Source organism: Vidua chalybeata, chromosome 27, assembly GCF_026979565.1.
Source record: "Vidua chalybeata isolate OUT-0048 chromosome 27, bVidCha1 merged haplotype, whole genome shotgun sequence".
NCBI classification, from domain to species: domain Eukaryota; kingdom Metazoa; phylum Chordata; class Aves; order Passeriformes; family Viduidae; genus Vidua; species Vidua chalybeata.
The window spans coordinates 2,962,840-2,976,970 of NC_071556.1; the positions used below are offsets into that span (position 1 = coordinate 2,962,840).

The 14,131-nt window shown below is 53.2% G+C and overlaps 2 protein-coding genes across 2 annotated transcripts; both read left to right on the forward strand.

The window, feature by feature from the left end:
• Nucleotides 1-2,104: 2,104 nt before the first annotated feature.
• Nucleotides 2,105-3,991, forward strand: LOC128800599 (mast cell protease 1A-like). Its single transcript, XM_053965916.1, has 5 exons — nt 2,105-2,189; nt 2,268-2,415; nt 2,599-2,734; nt 3,006-3,257; nt 3,536-3,991. The coding sequence occupies exons 1-5, from the start codon at nt 2,126-2,128 to the stop codon at nt 3,668-3,670; spliced, it is 735 nt and encodes a 244-aa protein (XP_053821891.1). The 5' UTR covers nt 2,105-2,125; the 3' UTR covers nt 3,671-3,991.
• A 3,123-nt stretch (nt 3,992-7,114) lies between these two features.
• Nucleotides 7,115-10,054, forward strand: LOC128800655 (granzyme E-like). Its single transcript, XM_053966019.1, is given in 6 exon segments — nt 7,115-7,215; nt 7,217-7,293; nt 7,376-7,550; nt 8,582-8,723; nt 8,832-9,044; nt 9,445-10,054. Coding segments are annotated over 6 exon segments (846 nt in total). The 3' UTR covers nt 9,583-10,054.
• Nucleotides 10,055-14,131: the final 4,077 nt, after the last annotated feature.

Here is a 14,131-nt window from a genome sequence, read left to right on the forward strand (position 1 = left end):
GGTGTGACCCTGGCACATCACCCCTTCGAGCTTTGCTCTGGCCTCAGGGTGAACCTCCAGCTCATGTGTCTGTTCAGGACAGAACTGGTGGAACGTGGGAAATGGATTTGTAGAGAGTTTTTAGGGCTTGATAGAAAGTTCTGGGTTATCTCTGGGTCAGGAAAAGGGTATTGTCCGACAGTGGAATGTTCCTGAAGGATCAGAGGATGGAGAAACTTGCCTTGTCAGGGGCTCTAAGTAGCTTCTCCAAGAGCTGGCAATGTGTGAGGAGTCTCAGAGATTCCTGACAGCAAAGAGATCTGTGGAGAGGATGGGGCTGGGGCAGGCAGACACTTCTGAGGGCAGGAGGGCTCGAGGCAGATGAGCTGCTGGGACAGCTTGACCCCCTCACCCTTGGTGTTCAGGTTCTCTGGACCAGCAAAACACTGAAGGATCTTCCTAAAAAATGCCCCTTCCACAAACATACCCATGACTGGGGGCAAATGGGGCTCTTCTTGCCTGAGCCCCCACACGAGGAAGAGTTCCTGCTCTGTCTTGTCCCTGTTGCCCTCTGAACAGTCACAGCCTGAGCTGGATCTTGGCCCTTCTCCTTTGCTGCCATCCCAGTTCAGATGTTCTTTCTTTGACGCCAAGTGGGGCAGGGGAGGGACGCCCCCTCCTGCAACATTTCTCATCTCTGCCCTTCAGATCAGAGCCCCAATCTACCCAAAACTGCCTGATGGCTCTGAGTGCTGGGCTGGGAAGGGCCAGGGGAGGCACGGGGGCAGCTGGAGCCTGTGGACCTGCTCCAGTTCCATGCCTAAAGCAGATATTGATGCATGCTGAGATGAGGCACCTCAGCAGAGAAGCCCTGGAACCCTCCAGAGGTCAACAAGAAGGCCAAAATGCCTTGGCCACAGAGAGAGGAGCATGTCTGCAGTGAGAGGAGCAGGAGAGCAGCAGCCTGGAGCTCAGCTCCCTGTGTCCATGGCCTGTGGCCTGCCCAGTCCCTCCTGTCCTGGGGCTGCTGCTCCCAGCAGGATTTCCAGCCACACATTGTGGGGGGCCACAAGCAACTGCAGGGGAAAGACAGCAAGTTACAAACACAAGATAAAAGATTGATGATTCTTCTTGAGGTTTTCCTGCTGTGCTGCTGCACAGTCCTGATTAAAAGCTTGTGCTTTCAGATATTATGATTTAAAAAACCAAAGCACGGGTTCAGCTCTGTGGAGAGCTCTGTGTCAGGCAGCCCCCAGGCTGGCTCATGGACATCAGGCATCCCCATCTCTGTCCTACCCCATGCACCCATCCTGTCCCCTCTGCATGGCCCCAGCACAGCCCAAGGCATCCACTTGCAGGTGTTTTTCTGCTCCAGGAAGGGTGGAGCAGGTTTGGTTTAAAAATGACTGATCACTCCTGGCAGTTGGGTGGTTGCACTTCCCTGCTTTGGTCTCTTCTGCTGAAGAGCAGCACTTCCCACATCCCAGTCCCCAAGCTGGCAGGATGCTTCTGGCCCCAGAGGAGCCAAGAAGAGCCAGGAAGGTCCCTCTGACCTGGGCTGACACCAAACCCTGCAGATTTGACTTTTCACAGTGCTCAAAAACCATCCCAGGCACAGTTGTTGTGCCCTTTCATTTAAATCGGGTGGTGATGGTGGATCTCTGTAGAAAAGAGGCTCTGCAGTGCATCTCTCAAAGGAAAACAAGAATATGAAAGAGCAAGTCTCAGGATTGTCTCCTCCAGACCACATTCACAGCTTTAAATGGCCAAGTTTTTCTGTTGTGTGTGTTTTTTTTTAAGTGGCCTTTTTTTAGAACCTTACATTTCCTCAAGGCGAAAACATTCAACAGAAAAGGAGGGAGCAATGTTAAATCACACCTCAAAACCACCAGAGGACACCTCTCTCTTGCTGCCAGCACCCCTGAGGCTGTGACTGCCCTGGCCTTTGCATCCTGGGCTATCGCCCATCAATCCCAGCCACGGGCACTGAGCAGGCCAGGCCAGCGATGCCCCTGATTAGCCCAATCAGCCCTTTGCACATGGTTTCCTGGCTGCTGGGCACAGCTGCCTGCAGGCTATAAAACCAGCTCCTGGCCACGGGGAAACTCAGGACTTGCACACAAGTGGGCACCCAGCCGTGGCAGAGATGTGCCAGCCCCAGCCGCTGCCAGCCCTGCTGCTCCTGCTCTGCTGCCCCTGGGCCAGTGCCAGTGAGTCAGGGCTTTGCTGGGAGCTCTTTTGGGGCTCTCAGCAGCCCCTGGCTCACGCTGTGCTGGGGTGTCTTGCAGGTGCTCTGCGGGGTCAGATTGTGGGGGGCCACGAGGCGCGGCCCCACTCGCACCCGTACATGGCGTTCCTGAAGGTAACAGAGCTGGGGTACTGTGGGGGCTTCCTGGTGGCCCCTGACTGGGTGATGTCAGCTGCACACTGCATGGGGTGAGTATTGATACAAGGGGTTTATCCCTTTCTTTCTCCCCTAGCCTGGGAGCTCCTTCCCTGGAGCAATTTTGGAACAGGTCCCTCCTGTGCTGGGCAGCTCTCTCCACCTGCCTGCCAAAATGAGGGAGGGGGTGACACCCAGCCCGATTTCTCCTTTCCCCCTCCTTCTGCCATGGACAGGAATATCACAGTCATCCTGGGGGCTCACAACATCCACGAACCAGAAAAAACCCAGCAGGTCCGGGGAGTCCTCAAGTACCACGAGCACCCCAAATACAACCCCGACACGATGGAAAACGACATCATGCTGCTCCAGGCAAGGAGTTCTGAGGGGGCAGAGGGGCTGTGGGGCTGCCAGGGACTGGGCAGGGCTCGTCCTGGCTCCTTCTGCAAAGCTGCTCCTGCCCAAGGTGCTGGATGCTGGCAGGGCTGGGAGGGACCTGGGAAGGAGCCATGGGCAGGGTTTGGAGCCTCATGCGGCTCTCACAGCAGCTCCCTGCATCTTGCAGAGCCTGCTAGACCCTCCCTGCCTCTGCAGAGCGAGTGTCCTGCTCCCAGGCCTCTCTCAACCCCCTGCTTTCCCCCAGCTGACATCAAAGGCCACTCTCAATGACTACGTCCAGCCCATCCGGCTGCCCAGGAAGGGCAGCGACCTCCCCACGGGCACCAAGTGCATGATTGCTGGCTGGGGCCTGATCGACGAGGACAGGGCCACCAACAAGCTCTTTGAGACCAAAGTCTCCATCTACAGCCGCAGGAAATGCACCCTCTTCTACCCACACCTTGATTCTGGCATGGTCTGTGCAGGCAGCTTCCACGAGCTGAGGGATTCCAGCCAGGTATGGGGAGGGCTCTGGGAGCAGGAGCTGCTGCAGGAGCAGCTCCCAGGGCAGGGGGCAAGCGTTTGATCACAATTCCCATCAGGACTGGCTCTCTGCATGTCCTGACAGCAGCCACAGACCCTGCCCAGCACCAGGGGTAGAGCTCACCCCAGCTCAGCAGCCCCTTCAGCCGGGGGGGACACGGGGCAGGAACGGAGCCCCAGGGCAGGAAGGGACCGGGGTAAATCTGTTACCGCGGGGAAGAGACCTCTCAAATCGATCTCATCTCTCCCCAGGGAGATTCTGGTGGGCCCCTGGTATGTAATAAAGTGGCACAAGGCATTGTTTCCTTTGGCTACCACTCCCCACCCGGGGTCTACACCCGCATCTCCAACTACCTGCCCTGGATCAAAAAAGTCATGAAGAAGTAGTGGCAGTGGCAGCATTTTCTCCAGCTCTGGTGTGGCCTGGACCCTGCAAGAGCTTCCTTCCTGTCCCTGCTGAAGGCTCAGCTCCCTCCTCTCTCCTCGGGAACACAGGTGCTCAATCAGTGCACCTGAGAGCGCCCTCCACTCTGTTCTGAGGCCTCTGCCTGTCCCATTCCTGTCTCAGGGCTGTGTTAAACTCCCCTGGCAGAAGCTCCAGATGGCACAAAAAGAGGCTGTGCCACAGCAAACCCCACTTCCTTCAGAGATAACCCTATTCCTGCTTGAACCTTGCTGCGTTTAAAGTAAACTCAAAGCTGCACCTCCCAGCGTGTGTTCGTGTTTCTCGTGGCCTTGCCACAGGAGAGCGAAATGTTAAATCACATTTAACAGGAGGGAGGGTCTGGCTGCTGGGACAGCAGCAATCACAGCTCTGCATCCTCAGTCACTGGCAGGCTCAGAAACAGGAGCTGTGCTTGCCCTCCCTGGGGTCACAGGGACGATGAGTGTGCTGCGAGGAGAAAAACTGCCCAGGTGGCAACGGGAAGAACAACGGGCACACACTCCCTTCTCCAACTTCCCAGGCTGCCACCCTCCTGGGAGCACAGGCAGCAGGGATGTGGGGCATCAGCAGTGCCAGGACTCCAAAGGGTCGTTCTCTGCAGAGTAAAAGCTCTGAGGGAGCAGAGCAGCCCGGACAGCCAGGTCACAGGGCACACAGGGCTGATCCTCCAGCTCTCTGAGCTGCAAGAGCCTTCACTGGGTGGAGGGAGCTGGACTTTCTGAGGACTGTGCCCTTGGGTGTGGGCTGGTGGCTGTTAAGACACCGGGTTCAGGGCTTTAGGATCCTGGAGAGGAGGCACACCCCGAGTCCCAGCTGTCACACACCCACAGCAGCCAGAGTCCATCCCCGATTCTGCACCGTGTCCTGGGTAGAAACACAGAAAGGTTTGAACTGAAAGGGTTGGAGAAGGACCTGAAAGGGTTGGTGAAGGACCTGAAAGGGTTGGTGAAGGACCTGAAAGGGTTGGAGAAGGACCTGAAAGGGTTGGTGAAGGACCTGAAAGGGTTGGTGAAGGACCTGAAAAGGTTGGTGAAGGACCTGAAAGGGTTGGTGAAGGGTTCACAGAGTGCCTGACCCCAGGCCACTTCCTCCTTCCCTCCCTGGTAACTGCAGGGCCCAGCTGGCTCCCTGGAGAAGGCAAGGAGCACTCCTGGCTGCTCTGGAGCTGCTTGGCACATCCGTGCCCCCGATCAGAGGCTGCTCCAGTGGTGGCCCAAACCTCTCCCTTCAGCCCAAGGATGAGTTCTCCCCACAAAGGATGCTCGAGGGCTGTTTTCAGACAGCTCCTGCATTGGAGTCTTGTTACACTGTGACAGAAATAACTCACAGAAGCAGGTTAGATGTAAAAGGAAAGAAAAAGAACTCAAAAAAAAAGAGCAAACTTTATTTTCTGACCCCACTATATGTACAACAGCAAAGGTGGCAGTGGACTGGAGGATGGAATTGCCACCTCTCCAACCACACTGGTCAAACCAACAGTCCATCAATTCTCTCCACTCACAAAGAAGAATGCAAAACAATCACTATTGACATGAACAGTGTGTAAGAAAAATCAGTTAAAATATGTAAGTGTCAAAAAGCAGAAGAACTTTTAGAAGAACTTTAAAACTGTCAAAAGAACAAGGCAACAGAGTCTGAACTTCCTTCCATGGCCTGCACCAGGCTGCTCCCTGAGCCCTCATCTCCTTCATTCCAGCTCGTTTCTGGTGGCATCTCTTGAGAACAGAGAGAGCCAAGAGTTCCCAGGGGGAGATGATGGGGACAGAGATTAAATAAAATAATAATAAATTAAAATAAATAAATAAAAAAATAATAAAAATTAATCACCAACCTTTATTACATTTATTACTAAAATGATAAAATACAATTCAACATCAGTTCAACAACTAAATAATATTTTATAATATATATTCACAATCACACTTCCAAAAATTTTCACAAAAAAAGGAAAATATTATAACTAATAATCTTATCACCAACATTACCTTAACAATTCCTAACCACAAACAACAAATTATCTTATCACATCAATTTTATCATCAAAGTATTCAAACTTTACAACAACAATTTAACCTTAATAACATTAATACTCCTTCAATTATTACTACATACAAAAAAAAAAAAAAAAGTTCCACAATTAGAGTTCCAACAATTAGCTCTGGTGAATGAGTGAGTGCAGAAGTCCCCTGGCAAGGGGGGAGGATGCCCGTGATGTCAGGAGGAGGCTGAGTTGGTTTGTGGTGGAAAAAACCGGTGGGGGATTTGAAATAGATGAAAACTTCTGCAGTGCAGGGGACAGGGGCACCTTTCCTGCTCTCGTGGCTTCTCCCAGTGGTCACCCCCAGCAGAGGGAGGAGGTTTCCACAGCCCAGCCTGGATTTCTGCTCACGGATCCTCCATGTTCTTGCCTGGGATGAAGGGAAACTGAGTCACGTCTGCCCCAGCAGCCAGGCTGCCCTGGGGAAACCGAGAAGGGTCCATGTTTGGGCTTCTGCTCACAGCTGCTATCGGCTCAGAAATCTGCAAGTGAACAGGCTGCAGCTGCTTATCTGTGCATTATGAATCTTTGTCACGTCAGGGTTTTCCTTGAAGCTCCAGCTGCTGCAGGCTTTGCATGAGAATGGCAGCTTGTAGCTTAAAATTGGGGTTTGCCCACTTGGCACTGGAGGCAGAGGGGAGAGCAGATTTACTGGCAGTGAGGGCAGCACGGAAGCGTCGGCCCCGTTTCGTCACAGGTGAGCTGTGACTGTTCCAGGTTTGCTCTTCCTGTAAAATCCCAGAGTGGTTTGGACTGGAAAGGCCCTTAGGGATCATCCCATCCCACCCCTGCCATGGCAGGGACATTTCCCACTGTGCCAGGCTGCTCCCAGCCCTGTCCAGCCTGGCCTTGGGCACTGCCAGGGATCCAGGGGCAGCCACAGCTGCTCTGGGAATTCCACCCCAGCCCCTGCCCACCCTCCCAGGGAAGGATTTTTATTCCCAGTATCATCAGTGCCATGTTATAAACACATTTCATGGCAATTTTTGCTCCATTAGCTACTGAGGGAGAGCAGGAGGGTCCTCACCTGCCCCTGCAGAGCCTTTGGAACTGATGCATGAGGTGAAAGAAGCCTTGTTCATGTGGGGCTCGTGATAACAATCAAGAGGGTTTGCAAGAGTAGAAGCTGCAATGGAAGAACTCACTGGAAGTCAAAGAGGTGAGGCTGGGTGCATTGCCCACAGCTTCCAGAACAAACCTGAAGTTCTAAAATTGGCTCTGGGTTTAGAAGGACGTCAGATGCCTCAGATCAGACCCGTGATGGAGGTGGGTTGATGCCCAAAGCCAAGACTGACTGAATTCCCCTCTCACATTGCTGAGACATGCAACTTGTGGAGAGATTCTTCAGATGAGTCTGACTTCTGTGGTTTCCTGGAGTCTGATGTCAGGCTATAAAACCTTGCTGGGAGCAGGACGAGACCCCAGATGCAGCCCCACCTCTCAGGGATCCTCAGAAGGCTGTGATGGAGCTCCTGCTGCCCCTCCTGCTGCCCGTCCTGCTGGTGATGTGCCCCCCAGTCAGCAGCGGTAAGTAGAGTGGGCTGGAGGCGAGGAGAGGGTTGGGGAAGGATGAATCTCAGCCTGGGCCCTCCAAAAACCTCATCCCCAGCCCCATCCATTGCAGATTATCCCTGGAAGTGGAGGGAGAGAAGAGGAGAAGCCAAGGCACCCTCCAGGGCACACCCCACACCCTACGTGGCCTTTCTGCAGGGGAAGGACAACCAGTCCTGTGGAGGCTTCCTGGTGGCTCCTGGCTGGGTGATGACAGCAGCTCAGTGCCTCGTGTAAGTCTTTGCTGTGTCCACGGAGCACCTGCAGAGAGGTGTCTGCCCCACCAGGGCCTGGGGAACACCTCCTCTATGGAGGGCTCACAGCTGGAGTCACTTCAGCACGAGCAGGCTCTTTCCCTGGCAGGCAGGGCACAGCCTGGGGACAGCTCTGAGCCCCACCTCCCTCCCCAGCCTGCCCTCAGATATTTACCCTGATTGTTTTCCCCTCCATGACTTGTTTTGTTTTTCCCAGATGTCATCAATGGGAGGTCAGGGTGGCTCCTTCCCTTGTGGCACTGACCTGCTGTCAGGCTTTGTCCTTTCTGCCACCAGCCTGTTTGTTGGCAGAGTTATTTCCTATGAAATATATTCCTATATTCCTATGAATATTCCAGCTGCTTGCCCAGCCCTTTTCCACCTCTCCAGCTGGGGTGTGGATGGGCAGGAGGACTTTTCCAGGTGTGCACAGCTCTGGGTGTGGCTCCCACACACCTCAGGGCTGACAGCTCTGCCCTGTGCCAGTGACAGGCTCGGGGCCAGTCCCACACCTGGGCAGCAAAAGGGAGGAGCCTGGAGGCCTGAGCCTCACCTGGGAGATTGGCAGGGACTCCTGCACACACCCAAGGTCCTTCCCAATTTTCCTGAGGCAGCACTTTCTGCAGGTCATGTAGAGGGCAGAGAAATATCCTGATTTAGAAACCCCTGGACTTCCATGGGGATGTGAAGCCCAGAACAAGAGAGCAGCAGCATTGGATCAAATGTGCCCAGCTTGAGGCCTGGAGATAAAGGAGCCCTTGCAGAGCTCTGTCTGTCAGGTGGGAGCTTGCTCTGCCTCTTGGCTGGGCACATTCCCTGGCAGAGCTCCTTGCTCCCACCATTCTTCTTAAAAAGGGCTGGATAATAGATTTTGTGTATGGGGAATGTCTATATACACTGTATTGTGCAACTGCACTCTGCTGGCCATGCCCTGGCAGATGAGCCTCAGTGCTCCCAGGCACTGAGAGCCAGGGACAAGCTGGTGACACCACTGTGCTTGATTTCACCAGGCACAAACCTCTGACTGTCATCCTGGGAGCCCACACGCTGCAAAGGAGAGAGGAGAGCTGGCAAACCTTCCAGGTCAAGGAGTACCACTGCCACCCAGGCTTCACCAGCCCTAAGAAGGGGAATGACATCCTTCTGCTGAAGGTAGCCTGGCTGGAGCACCTGCACGGCCCTGATGTGCAGGGCTGAGCAGGGGACAGTGGATTTCAGGATTTCAACACTCATCTCTGTGGTTTCTGTCCCCTTGCCCAGCTGAATGGCAATGCCACCAGCAATGGCCAGGTCAGGCCCATTTCCTTTGAGAAATCCAAAGTTCGGGGCAGCACCGAGTGCAGCGTGGACGGCTGGGGCCACAGGACAGCCACTGTGACCATCATCAAACAAAGGGACTGCCTCAGCCACTACCCAGGGCTCGCTGACAACTTGATCTGTGGCCGCAGCAGATCCTCCGGGCCGCCTGAAAAGGTCAGTCTGCTCAGGGAGGAGGAGGAGGAGGAAGAGGGGGAGGTTTGAGCCAGGGGCAAAGCACAAGGAGAAGAGTCTTCCCGTCTTCCCGTGGCACAGGGCCTGGGAGTTCCAGCACAGGGGGGCAATGGCTTGGCCAGAGGGGTTCACCCTGAATCTCGCTGTTGGTCTGAGTGTGTTTTGTACCTGAAGCCAGCAGAAGGGCAGAAATGAAGCTTCAGTGTTCCCCCAGCTGGGTCCCAAACAAAGCTGTGGGGGCAGAGTTGTCCCCATCCACTGCGAGCCCAGGCTTCTGCTGGGGAAATCCTGCCCTAACGTTTGCAGCCTCTCTTCTTTGCAAAGGCATTCCTTCCCTGGAGTTCCCATCACCCAGCACTGATCCCTCTCCTCCTTTTCACAGGGTGATGCTGGGGATCCTCTGGTCTGCAACAACAAAGCCTTTGGCATCTTCTCCTACAGGCACAACAACTGGCCTGGCTTCTACACACACATTGCTCCTTACCTCCCCTGGGTCAACAGTGTCATGAAGTCCTCGTGACCCTGCTCCCCCTGCAGCGAGCTCACCCTCCAGGGCCCCGTCCTCACCAGCTTTCCTTTCCTTTCTCCCTGGGAAACCTCTGCCACTGCTCCTCGTGGATGTGCCAAGGACTTCTCCGTGGCCAAGCCGAGCTCTGCCCGTGCTGGGGCTGGCACAGAGGTGGTGCCTTGGCCGGGTTTGTCCCCTCTGGACTCCTTCACTGCTGCCCTGACTTTGCCCTTTGTGGCTGCAGCTCCGGAGAGGAGGCAGCAGGACAGCCCCAGAGAGGTGCCAGTAGCTGAGGGGATGTCTGGAACCCTCAGGGGAAGGCTGCACAAGGAGATCAGAGGGATGCAAAGAGCAGCCTGTCATTTGTGGCGCGTCTGGGTGTCCTCTGCCCAAGCCCTGGGCTGCAGGGTTGCCCAGGCTCCAAGGAGGACACTTCCAGTGCTTCACTACTGCTGGCCCTACCTCTGAAACCTGCTGCCTCCTTTCTCCCCTCTTCTGTAGCTCCAGTGGTGTAAGAACACACAAAACCAATAAATCTCATCAGCATTTGAAAACCTTTTTCCTGGTGCTATTTGGATTTCTCTGGGCCACTGGCTCAGTCCTGAACAGCTCAGGAGAAAGCCACAGCTCCAAGAGCTGAATCCCAAGCTGGAGGTTTCTACCCCAACCCATGGCCTCCATTTTCTGCCCTCTGAACCTCCAGAAGAGATGCCCAGTCTGGATTTCAGGGCAAGGGCTCTCCTCACTCCCTCAAGGGACCTCCAAGCTGGTCCTTGGGGGGGATTTCCTCTCTCCATCACATCCTCTCCCCCATGGGCCCCTCCCAGTTCTACCCCATCCCACCTCTGGCTGCCATTCCACACAAAACCAGCATCTTCCCCCCGCTGCACCTCTGTCACTCACAGTGTTCATCGAGGCACTCTGAGTCATCTTTTTAGTGAAGCTGGCAGCAAAGAGAGAAACCACACAGTCCCACCACAGCCTGACAGTCAGTAAATATTTTATTTCTACGTGTTGTGGTTTAAGACAGAAATATAAACCCCTGCCTTTTCTACAATAGAGCTTAAAAATATTGCAACCTGAGGAAATTAATCTGGAGATTTGGCAAGAGACCCAGCAAGAGGAGCTCAAACACTTCCGTCAGATGTTTAGGATTTCATTTACAAAAACACAATTCTAGAGAGTGTTTGCCTTTCCTTATGCTCACCTCTGCCCAAAGGTGACTTGTCAGAGGCCATCCCAACATCCGTGGCAGCACTGGATGAAAAACACAAGGACAAAAATGTGAAGACTCCAAATATTTTCCAAACCTTATAATTCAAAATGTCTCAAAGTCCCCAGGTCACTCACCTGACTAAGAAAAGCTGCAGCTGAGCAGAGCTATCAGTGGTTTTTGCTGTGGGTGATGTTGCACAAGGAAAGCACCTCTAGCACATTTCTGCTGAGTTCTCCATGCCCAGAGTGCCCTCTTTGGGTTGGCAACAGGGTGTGTTCTTCAAGGTTCTGTCTCTAAACAACTTTCAAACTGATCCAATAAAATTCACCTCTTGCAGTTTGGAAGCAAATTCATGGCTGAGCTGAGGAAAGGCACCTCTTTGCCCCAGGGTTCTTTACATCATTTAATCTGCTCTGAATCGAGGGTTGCAAAGCTGACATTGAGCAGAGATTTCTTTTGTATTGAGGCTGCCAAATCTTGCCCAGAAGAATTTCCCAGCTCCCATCCTGTGCAAAGAGCCTGTCACCTCTCGGGGAGCTGGAGACCAAAGGCCTGAGTCACTGGGAGGGAGGATGGGAACCAGCAGAGCAGGAGAGACCTGTCTTTGGGGAGCTCCATAAGAACACCATTTATTTCCATGGCCAGGAGCTACAGATCCTCACCTGAGATGCAGGTAGGAGCAGCTCCAGGAGCAGAGCACAGGACAAAGAACAGCCCTGGGCAGCAGCTGAGGTCCCTGACAAGCCACATCCTCACCCAGCTCAGCAGCTGGGGTTACCCAGAAGCTCCACACAGCTCAAATGTGGAGTCTTTGTCACACAGTCCAGCCACAAAAACTCTTCAAAAGCCATGGGTTCTCCACCCATAGTGGTGGAGATGGTACAAAAATTGCTTGTGGAGGCTTAACTTCCTGGTCAGGCTGCATGGCAGGAGATAAAGCAGCTCAGGGACAATTATACCAAACTGGTATCACTGGGAGAGCACACAGGAAAAGCTTGGGGTAGGACAAGCCCTCGCTGAGCCCAAGGCTCGAGAAGCTCTTGACAGAAATGTTGTTCCAACAGCAGCTGCCATTCCAGAGGCCAAGCTGCTCCTGAGCTGCACATCAACTTCAGAGCCCTGTGTGGGATCAGGATAACACAGGGGAGAAACCTGAGGCAGAGGAGGGAGGCTTTATATTCCTGCTTTATAAATTCCACATGACATTTCACTCTTATGCTGGACAGATACTTCCCTCTCTTCCCAGAGGGCAAAGGGAATGCTCAAAGGAAAGAGCTTCCTCCTGCTGGGAGGATCATGGTTGTCCAAGGACAAGGGAAATCCCAAACTCTCTCTTCTTTGCCCTTTTCTTGAACATGGGATTTTTTTTTTTAATATGAAAATTTATTTCCTTCATGTCTGCTTTACCCATGTGCACAACCCCAAGGACCTGCTTTGCTCTTGGCAGGGACATCCAGTGGCCAGGTTTAAAGTGATCTGCAGCACTGCCACAAGCCTCAGTCCCTGGGCCAGCTCACCTTCTCAGGACACTCCCCTGGCCCAGAGCCCAGCCCTGGCAGCCCTCTTTACCGAGTCCCTCCCTCTGGAACAGGCTGGAGGCCAAAGGAATTATCCAGGCAGTGGAGGTGGCCTCATGACACAGCCTCCCATGTTCCCAGGACCTCTCCTTGTAGGATGGGCACGGGAGGAGCCGAGAGCTTCTGGCCCCAGCTGCAGAGCTGGAGGTGAGGAGGAGCTCTCTGTGCTGCTGGGAAAGCTTTTTCCAGCCCAGGCTGATGCCTCAGGTTTGATCTTTTCTATTTTTCACATTCAGTGCTGCTTTAGTGTGGGGCTCTGGGCTTCACATCAGGGGATGGGGAGCTCTCTGCACAGAGCAGGGAGACAAAACAATTCCTGCTCCAGCTGGGCACCAAGGACAAATGATCCAAATCCCAGGCCCAAGAGCATAAATACAGTGGAATGAAGAGAGAAAATAAAGATGGGACTTCATGGGCTAAAGCTGGAATTGGACAATGAACTCCAATATGCAAAAGGAGCAGAACTTATAAAATGAGAGACCCCGTGAGTGGTTGTGCATTTTGTGACCATTTCGGGTTGTGCTGCCCAAGGTGGATCCATTGAGGCCTCCTAATAAATCCCTGCTTTATTCTTTAGCTCTGTCCAGCCTCTGTTCTAGGTCAGCCTGCACAAGGCATCAGGGCTGGAGTGGTCCTTGGGAAAGCAGCAACTGTGAGCCTGCTGTTCATGGGCTGCTCCCTCAGCTGCTGCCAACAGCTGCCTCCTTCCCTGGGCTGCTCCAGGGACAGCCCCACGCACACCTGGAGGCTGCAAAAGGCCAAAACACCAGCCCCTCACAGCCAGCTGGAAATACTGGGTGTTAAAGGCTTCATCTTTTTCCTTGAAGAGCCTCAACTTGTTGCTTTGCTTTATTTAAACAGAGCATATTTGGCTCTTTGCAGAGAACAGCACAACACGTGACAGGACTCAAACGCTGACTCTGCTCCCCAGCTGGTGAGGGGACAGAGCCTCTGAGAAAAGCAACAAAAACTCATCCAAAGCTAGAAAAGTGACAATTTAAGTCCTTGCCAGTGCTCTGGCCACCACACCACTGTTCCCTTCCTGGTGGGAGCTGACAAAATGTTTCAGGCTGCCCAGGAGCTGCAGCTTCACCTGTGCTAAGTGACCTTGAAGGCAGCAGAACATCCTCAGTTGCAGCTTCCTGAAAACACAGGAAACCTTTACATGGAGGAAATTGGCCATCTCTACCCACTCCCAGCTGATTTAATGCAACATTCCTGGAGAATGAGCCCAGAGAAAAGGAATTAAGCTCTATAAACTCCATCTCAGGAAATCTCTTTGTGGAAGTTTGCACAGTCATCCAGCCCTGGACTCCTTCAGGGATGATTTAAAGCCGTGTTTCATATTTCAGTCCACATTTCTAACAGACAAGACTGGAAGCAGTTCTGGTCCCACCAACATTCCTGCTATTGGCAACAGATATCCTGCTTGGAATTGTGCCTGCAACAGGCTGACACCACAGCCAGAGGCAGCAGCAAACACCAACAACTTCCCTCAGCAATCCTACTCCAAAATCCTGGAAAACTTCAAATCAAGATGTCACCATTGCATCCCTGCACCGTAAACCCCCAGTCAGACACTGCTCACATTGCAGAATTAATGGTACAGTGCATTCTATATAATTATGGCCTATTATGCCTTTTATTTACCAAAACATGCTTTGTTTCTATGCCTCAGAATCCTGATTTTCTGACAGGAGGCAGAACTGCAGATCCCACAGGGTACCAGGGAGGAAGAGGAGAGAAGAAACACACACACAACCACCAC